This window comes from Drosophila ananassae, chromosome 3R, assembly GCF_017639315.1.
Source record: "Drosophila ananassae strain 14024-0371.13 chromosome 3R, ASM1763931v2, whole genome shotgun sequence".
Lineage (NCBI taxonomy): Eukaryota > Metazoa > Arthropoda > Insecta > Diptera > Drosophilidae > Drosophila > Drosophila ananassae.
In genome coordinates, this window is record NC_057930.1 from 13,250,347 (window position 1) to 13,259,753 (window position 9,407).

The following is a 9,407-nucleotide window of genomic DNA, read 5'->3' on the forward strand; positions in this document are numbered from 1 at the left end:
AATAACCAGCAAGGGGGAAACCACGGAAACTCAAAATTTCAAAGGGGTACCCCTTAGAAAAAATCGAAAATTTTGAAAGTGTCTTTTAAGAAATTCCTGTTATAAGGAAAGGCGGTACTGAGTTCGCTGATTAAAAAATGGTGTGCTGATCCTGGATCGGATAGAAATTGGTGGAGCTATGCCAATCGGAAGGGGAGCAAATAACCGACAAGGGGGATACCACGGAAACTCAAAATTTCAAAGGGGTACCCCTTAGAAAAAATCGAAAATTTTGAAAGTGTCTTTTAAGAAATTCCTGTTATAAGGAAAGGCGGTACTGAGTTCGCTGATTAAAAAATGGTGTGCTGATCCTGGATCGGATAGAAATTGGTGGAGCTATGCCAATCGGAAGGGGAGCAAATAACCGACAAGGGGGAAACCCCGGAAACTCAAAATTTCAAAGGGATACCCCTTGGAAAAAAATCGAAAATTTTGAAAGTGTCTTTTAAGAAATTCCTGTAATAAGGAAAGACGATACTGAGTTCGCTGATTACAAAATGGTGAGCCGATCCTGGATCGGATAGAAATTGGTGGAGCTATGCCAATCGGAAGGGGGGCAAATAACCAGCAAGGGGGAAACCACGGAAACACAAATTTTCAAAGGGGTACCCCTTGGAAAAAATGGAAAATTTTGAAAGTGTCTTTTAAAATATTCCTGTGATGAGGAAGGACTGTACTGAGTTCGCTGATTCCAAAATGGTGTGCTGATCCTGAATCGGATAGAAATTGGCGGAGCTATGCCAATCGGAAGGGGGGTAAATAACCAGCAAGGGGGAAACCACGGAAACTCAAATTTTCAAAGGGGTACCCCTTGGAAAAAATGGAAAATTTTGAAAGTGTCTTTTAAAATATTCCTGTGATGAGGAAGGACTGTACTGAGTTCGCTGATTCCAAAATGGTGTGCTGATCCTGAATCGGATAGAAATTGGCGGAGCTATGCCAATCGGAAGGGGGGCAAATAACCAGCAAGGGGGAAACCACGGAAACACAAATTTTCAAAGGGGTACCCCTTGGAAAAAATGGAAAATTTTGAAAGTGTCTTTTAAAATATTCCTGTGATGAGGAAGGACTGTACTGAGTTCGCTGATTCCAAAATGGTGTGCTGATCCTGAATCGGATAGAAATTGGCGGAGCTATGCCAATCGGAAGGGGGGTAAATAAGCGACAAGGGGGAAACCACGGAAACTCAAATTTTCAAAGGGGTACCCCTTGGAAAAAATGAAAAATTTTGAAAGTGTCTTTTAAGAAATTCCTGTGATGAGGAAGGACTGTACTGAGTTCGCTGATTCCAAAATGGTGTGCTGATCCTGAATCGGATAGAAATTGGCGGAGCTATGCCAATCGGAAGGGGGGTAAATAAGCGACAAGGGGGAAACCACGGAAACTCAAATTTTCAAAGGGGTACCCCTTGGAAAAAATGGAAAATTTTGAAAGTGTCTTTTAAAATATTCCTGTGATGAGGAAGGACTGTACTGAGTTCGCTGATTCCAAAATGGTGTGCTGATCCTGAATCGGATAGAAATTGGCGGAGCTATGCCAATCGGAAGGGGGGCAAATAACCAGCAAGGGGGAAACCACGGAAACACAAATTTTCAAAGGGGTACCCCTTGGAAAAAATGGAAAATTTTGAAAGTGTCTTTTAAAATATTCCTGTGATGAGGAAGGACTGTACTGAGTTCGCTGATTCCAAAATGGTGTGCTGATCCTGAATCGGATAGAAATTGGCGGAGCTATGCCAATCGGAAGGGGGGTAAATAAGCGACAAGGGGGAAACCACGGAAACTCAAATTTTCAAAGGGGTACCCCTTGGAAAAAATCGAAAATTTTGAAAGTGTCTTTTAAGAAATTCCTGTGATGAGGAAGGACTGTACTGAGTTCGCTGATTCCAAAATGGTGTGCTGATCCTGAATCGGATAGAAATTGGCGGAGCTATGCCAATCGGAAGGGGGGTAAATAAGCGACAAGGGGGAAACCACGGAAACTCAAATTTTCAAAGGGGTACCCCTTGGAAAAAATCGAAAATTTTGAAAGTGTCTTTTAAGAAATTCCTGTGATGAGGAAGGACTGTACTGAGTTCGCTGATTCCAAAATGGTGTGCTGATCCTGAATCGGATAGAAATTGGCGGAGCTATGCCAATCGGAAGGGGGGCAAATAACCAGCAAGAGGAAACCACGGAAACACAAATTTTCAAAGGGGTACCCCTTGGAAAAAATGGAAAATTTTGAAAGTGTCTTTTAAAATATTCCTGTGATGAGGAAGGACTGTACTGAGTTCGCTGATTCCAAAATGGTGTGCTGATCCTGAATCGGTTAGGAATTGGTGGAGCTATGCCAATCGGAAGGGGGGTAAATAAGCGACAAGGGGGAAACCACGGAAACTCAAATTTTCAAAGGGGTACCCCTTGGAAAAAATCGAAAATTTTGAAAGTGTCTTTTAAGAAATTCCTGTAATGAGGAAAGACGGTACTGAGTTCGCTGATTACAGAATGGTGTGCTGATCCTGGATAGGATAGAAATTGGCGGAGCTATGCCAATCGGAAGGGGGGTAAATAAGCGACAAGGGGGAAACCACGGAAACTCAAATTTTCAAAGGGGTACCCCTTGGAAAAAATCGAAAATTTTGAAAGTGTCTTTTAAGAAATTCCTGTGATGAGGAAGGACTGTACTGAGTTCGCTGATTCCAAAATGGTGTGCTGATCCTGAATCGGATAGAAATTGGCGGAGCTATGCCAATCGGAAGGGGGGCAAATAACCAGCAAGAGGAAACCACGGAAACACAAATTTTCAAAGGGGTACCCCTTGGAAAAAATGGAAAATTTTGAAAGTGTCTTTTAAAATATTCCTGTGATGAGGAAGGACTGTACTGAGTTCGCTGATTCCAAAATGGTGTGCTGATCCTGAATCGGTTAGGAATTGGTGGAGCTATGCCAATCGGAAGGGGGGTAAATAAGCGACAAGGGGGAAACCACTGAAACTAAAATTTTCAAAGGGGTACCCCTTGGAATAAATGGAAAATTTTGAAAGTGTCTTTTAAGAAATTCCTGTAATGAGGAAAGACGGTACTGAGTTCGCTGATTACAGAATGGTGTGCTGATCCTGGATAGGATAGAAATTGGTGGAGCTATTAATCGGACGATCATTATCAAAATTTGGCAAACTAAAGTCTGACTCCATCCACTTAAGGACGGACGGAAGTGTTTAGTTTTGGAAGTGTTTAGTTTCTCCCTTTTTTTTAGTTTGGGTTCAATTCGCATTTATTAACAATTTTTAAAATTATTTAACAATTTTGTTTATCTTTGCGCGGAAAGGTTATTATTATTTAAAATTTGTTTTTCTTTTTGAAACCGAACAAACGAATGTTAGGCGCGTTCTGGAAGGCATCAATATTGGGATTGAACAGTCAATGAGGCAAGCAAATCAATCAATCAATCAATCAACCAATCAATGTTCCGTTTAAGGCTACATAAATATGTAAATTTTAATCATCTCTTCAGGCTTAAGCTAATTTAGAATTACAAGCGGACATTGGGATTCCGGGAGCGGACAAAGTTCAGCAGCTCGTCGGAGTCCTCGCAGACGAATGGCTTGATGTGGTGGCATGCCACATCGTGCCACTTGATGCCATCGTTGTAGAAGTTGTTCAGAATGGACAGGCAACTCTCGTCGTTGCCCTGGGCCGCCTCTCGGTTGTCGGGCTGGGCCTGGTTGTATCCGCCCGTGTGCGACCAGTCGCCAGTGTTGCGCTGCGAGGTGGGTCCAATCTTGGCTCCGGATCCCGACCAGAACCATCCGTTCTCATTGGGTGGCTGCAGATCGGGCCTGTCGCATCCGGCAAAGTTGCACTTCCTGCCCGAGGTCCAGATATACCTCACATTGCCCCGCGAAATACGCTGCTTGACAAAGTCATTCTCCTGCGGCGTCTCCAGGGAGACGGCGTCCATGCAGTGCCGGCGGCAGATGTTCCTCGCGTCCAGCCAGTCTACCTCCAGACTACGGGTGGGTGCATGCTCCCAGCTGAAGAAGTACGAGTGGGCCACGCCCCTGGCATCGCGGTAGGTGGCATGACGTACCCGGTTGGCGCAGCTCCTCGGATCGGGCAGGGCCAGGCGACGCTGGGCCAGTGCCATGGTGGCGCTCAGTGCCAGCAGCAGAAGTGCTCGCAGCACGGACATGTTTGGATTTCTGGAATAAAATTAAGGTATAAAATAAATAGAATGTCTTTAGAAAAAAGTCCTTTAGAAGACTATGAAAAGGACACAGTGGAAAACCACTTTTAAGTCCAAGGAATCACTTCCTTTTTAAATTTCTAATTTAAAGAATTCCTCCTAAGTTTTTCGAATAAAAATACTTACACATTGATTTCCCCCATCACCTTATAGGACCTCTAATATCCAATTAAACTAACTAACTAATTCTGTTCCCAGCTTAACCAGAGTGACCCAAGCTCGACCCAAAACTGTTTGGAAATGTTAGTCCGACCAGGCATGATTCTGAATCAGAATTCGATTTTTCGCCCCACCCATTCCATTTCCGCTTGGATGAGTCGCACTGCCTTTTTATCCAAAATCAGTGATTGGAAATGCTTTGCACCGATTTTGATCAATTTTGACTGTGATTTGCCTATGGAATTTGTCGCTCACAATTGTCATTTTGCACAATTTGATTCCATTTCGTCTAATTAAGTAGTTTTCCATTTGGGAGAGAGAGGCCTTCAACCTGGTTTCTATTTCGTAACGTGAGAATTGTTCCCGTCCCAGCCGCAAGCCATTCTTATAGTCCCGCATAGTGGGTGTTCACTTTACTCATTTGGCTTCCTATGCAAATGGCTTCATTGTTTTATATTGGAAGGTACATAAAAAAAAGGTAAAAAAAAATCCAATACCACATGAAAATTGTATGCAAATTTTTGTAGTGGTCTTGTGATGGGCGACTGGTTCTATTTATGAGCCACTTGGCAACTAATCAAAATTACATCTTATATAAAGTATTTGCCAGCAATTGGATCCGGATTTAAATTAGCTGATCTAAGCAGGGGTTCTATTTGGTGGCAAATGGCTAAAACGCGTGCTGTTTAATAGAAAAGAAAACTATTTATTTTAAACAATTGGCAGTCTATATTAATAGGACTCAGATTACTTCTAAATAAACCTGCCTCCACTGCCTCTGATAACTTTTATAAATTTACCAAACCGTAACTGACCTAACCCACAGACCCTGACCTACCCAAAATATCAAGAAACTCCCACTCCAAAAGAAATATATATATATCTGGAATGCGTATATACGTATATGTGTGATAAATTCCAGTACGCAGGCATTTCTAGCTCAGCCGAAGACCAAAGTTTGTGTTGTGCATACCAAAACGGAAAATACTCGCAGTTAATGGAGAAAGTTGCCCGGCCATGGTCATGCATTACACATATTGCCAGAGTCTTTTTGGCCAATATTCGAAACGAAACTCTTCCGCCTGATAACACGGTCTACAAAAGTATAAAATATTGCTTTGACTTTGGCTTTGTGTCCACGTTAAATTGCATGTATTTTCTCCCTTTTTCATGGCTTGTAAATTTTGTAATTTGAATTTCCGTTGCCTCATTTGCTCTTCCTATATAAGATGGTTGTAATACATATATGTATAATATGAACGTGTTTTTTTTTATCTTCGGCTAATTGCCGTGGGTAAGGGCATTGGCAACTGGTGAAATATTTCCGAACCAATTGTCTTCACCTTTTTTTTCGGGCACTTGCCCACAAGTAGCTCTCATTTCGTCTCATTTTGTTTTCTTTGTTTGATTTTTTTGGGTCTTGTTTTCTTTTATTATGCAATATTTGCTTTATTGAACGTTTCAATGGACGCACTTGTAAATACAAATGGTGGGAGAAAGGCATTTAATTTTTGCCTTTTTATTTTTTACTTTGACTTAATGACTAATGATGATTTTAGGCTCTTGAGGCGGCGATCTCTTTTATATAATTCACCTGCTCCGCGTGCAAAAAGCAACCTTCAAAACGTGCTCAATAGCCAAATAAACATTACAAAATAACTACAATAAAAAAAATGAGTTAAAATCTTTGGAAGATGTTTTTCCAAGCACTATCGTGCTAAACATCTGTGCAACATTCCGAATCCGAATCCGAATCCGAATCCAAGTCGGAGTCAGAGTGTGTGTTGGATAATTAATTCCAAGCCACTTGTGCTGAGGTAGTCATGAGGCTGCATCTGCCAAACATTTTAGCCTTTTTTTTAGCCATTTTATGCACCCACCACCACCCCCCCAAAGACACGGCAATTAATCTCTGGCTTATACATTACATTTTGGTGGTAACTGGTTTTTCATATAATCTTTTTCTTGGATGGCAAACAAATTTTATTTATGTATCACGCGCTGCCAGCAAAGTAATTTTGTGAAAAATTTTCATTATCTGCTAAGAGTGCAACAGGTGTTTAAATCTTGTGTCTGGCATGTGGTTAAAAATAGGCTTTTAAAATATTTATTATAACGAATATCGAAGGTATTTTTATTGCAACTATTATTGATTGATTCACTCGTATTGGTTTTGAGTTATAAAATGATGGAGCTTGTGCTCATAGCTCATCAGTCTCCTAACTTAATAGAAGTCTTTCCTTATATTCCCTTAAGAAACCTCATCAATTTAACTTTAATTACCTAGATCTACCTTGGCCATTTCCTGTTAATTAGAAATCAATCGATAAGCAGACATTTCTCTAGAGAAAACATCGAGAAACTTGCATTTGCAGCTTGTTTGTAGAACGTGGCTGAAGACGAAAGACGAGTTTCTGTGTTTAAAGCCCCCACTCTTGGCCATGTGATGACAGTAATTATTAAGAAGACGGATTTGCCAAGACGCTGCAGGTGCAACACGAGAAACAACTTGTTGTTGCAACACCACCATCCTATCTCTGGTACAGCAGGTCTAATTAGAATTTTTGTATTCTGGCGTTGTAACTACTTATTGACCCCCTTTTTTAAGCAAATGAGGTAGAAAAGGGATCAGGATGTGGTGCACAATGGCGTTAAGAAAGTTGCAGGCGGATGCATCTGCGAAACCGAAGCAATCGAGACATTTTAATTGCCTGGCCTGGGTCTGGTCGTGGCCAGATCTGGTCTTGGCCCGAACAGAGAAGAAGCCACTGGACAACAGTAAACAATATGCAGAAAAACTGGACAGACAGTAGAAGAAAGTCTGTCAACTGCTGGCCAGTTTCAGACCAGACAGAAGGAGCTTACTTTTACTGGCAAGCCAGCAACCTGCAACCTGCAACTTGCAACTGACTGGTTTTCTCGGATGAGCAAAAACTCAAAAATGCCAGCGAAAAAAATAAATGAAAAAAAAAATAAAATAAATAACAATAACAATGACCATCAACGTGCAGCGAAATGATAGTGAAAATGGTCATGTTTCTTCGTTCGGTTTTTGGTCATGACATAAAAATGTATTTATATGAACAGGCCATATCAATAAATATTGACAGCGTGTCAGGTTCATGGAAAGAAAGGGGGCAATGGGGCTGGGTGAGAGGTTCCAATGGAATCTTCTCAGTTGTCCAGCCATCTTCACTTTCATCTTCAGGGCAGACGCTAATGAATTGGCCAAACTATGGGAATAGTGAGGTAAATAAACAAACTTGGCTTAAGTACATGGGAAACTTGAAAGCGAAATGGTAGTTAAAATTTAGCTAGAATTTAAAGAGAATACCATGAACTTTTTTCTGTAAAATACTTTAAGAAAGGAGGAAAGTTTTTTAATGAGTTAGAATGAGACTCTAAGATAATCTCATAAAAGTTAAAGAGTATGAGAGTTTTTAAAAACTCATAAAATCAATTTCAAACAAGTACCAAACATTGTCACTCAATTTCAAAAGCCTTAGAAATAGCATTAGAAAAATCAAGAGGAAAAAGAAAATACTTCCACTGTAGCAAAAAAAAAAAAACTTTCCTTTAAGCAGAATCCATCCAAAAGAGTGACAGGAAGAGCCCCAGACTTTTTTTTTGGCCAAGACTTTCCCGCATTCCGTGGAGATAAATTATTTTGTTGTCAATTGGAGACGGAATCGTGACTGGTGATTTCTACAATGGTATTTTTCTCCTCCTCCACAATTGCAGTGGAAAATGGCATTGAAAACTGTCTAAACATTGACCTGTTGAACCGAATCGGTAAGTGTAAGATTTACTGAAAAACCCACTCATTTTCGGGTCATCTTCGGTAGCAGTTTTAAATACTGAAATGTCTGTTATCAAGTGTGGTTATTGCCTCATAAAACATTATTGAGCGCCAACTTTACGACCTCAAATGAATATTGTGCAGTAGCAACAGTAGCTAACATCTGGCGCAGCCTGACATTTTGGCAATTACTGCCCCGAATATTAGCATGGCGCTGGAAAATTAGATTTTCCACTCATTTGCACTGCCAACATATTGCGTAATCTTCTGCTTCAATGCACGTCGGCCGAAGTGGGTGGAGGAAATGCTGGCCAAAATGAGGCCATGCATAGTAATAAAGTTAAAAAAAAAAGAATCGAGAAAACTAAATAAAGAACAAAAAGCCACTTCATCATTGTTGAGTTGAACTAACCAAGTTTTTCACACTATTTACCATGTTCTTCAAACTGACAGAAATTTGTTGTGACAGAATTAATTGCGGTGGGTTGTCGAAAAAGATTTGTGGCTCAGTATGATTTATCATCGTTAGTCGACTAAATGTTCTAAGGGTTAAGTAAATACTCTGTTACAAAATCTAGTTAGTTCTTTGCCATTATTGGAAGCCAAAAAATGAATAATGAAAAGTAAAGTCACTTTTGAAAATGCTACACGATTCCCGATCCTCAACATGCAACTAACAAATTCTAGAAGCTCTTCTAAGTATAACTTGTTCACTTTTCTGCAATCACTGAAGTCCTTAAAGGATTTTTGACTTTTTAAAATAATCACCTTTCGATTGAAACGAAAAACACAAGCGGGATTTCCAAAACTCGATGGCAGCACAGAAATCCAACTGATGCTGAATATATAGATGTTATATAGTAGAAGTTGGGACAACCGCACGAAACGCTTCACTTTTACCAACTGAACGCAATGACGATCTTGCCACGGTTTATAGCTTGTCCCCAAAAACCAAAACAAAATAAAACGAGCACAGAAACGGGCGGCAGTTCGATCGCTCTTCGAACGTGGCTCAAACCGGGCTTAAAACTTGGCCTGAACAAGTAGGATGGGGGCCAAAACAAACAGCGGGAGGTGTGGATGCTTTTTTTTTCATTTATTTATTTTTTTTTTTTTGCCGGAGATGAGTTTGGAATGCATTCGATTGGTAATTGAGTTAGGGGCCGTAAAGCGGCAGTTGCAGC

The 9,407-nt window shown here is 40.6% G+C and overlaps 1 protein-coding gene across 2 annotated transcripts; it reads right to left on the bottom strand.

Annotated features, from left to right (window-relative positions):
• Positions 1-3,275: 3,275 nt before the first annotated feature.
• Positions 3,276-9,150, bottom strand: LOC6498666. 2 transcript variants are annotated; one of them, XM_014906739.3, is made up of 2 exons: positions 8,992-9,150; positions 3,276-4,221 (listed from the first exon to the last, which is right to left on the bottom strand). In XM_014906739.3, exon 2 carries the CDS (start codon positions 4,209-4,211, stop codon positions 3,552-3,554), a length of 660 nt encoding a protein of 219 aa, XP_014762225.1. In that variant the 5' UTR covers positions 4,212-4,221; positions 8,992-9,150; the 3' UTR covers positions 3,276-3,551. The 2 variants fall into 2 exon arrangements, with proteins under 2 accessions (XP_014762225.1, XP_001963277.2); XM_001963241.4 differs by lacking the exon at positions 8,992-9,150 and adding an exon at positions 4,392-4,518.
• Between the last annotated feature and the right edge of the window lie 257 nt (positions 9,151-9,407).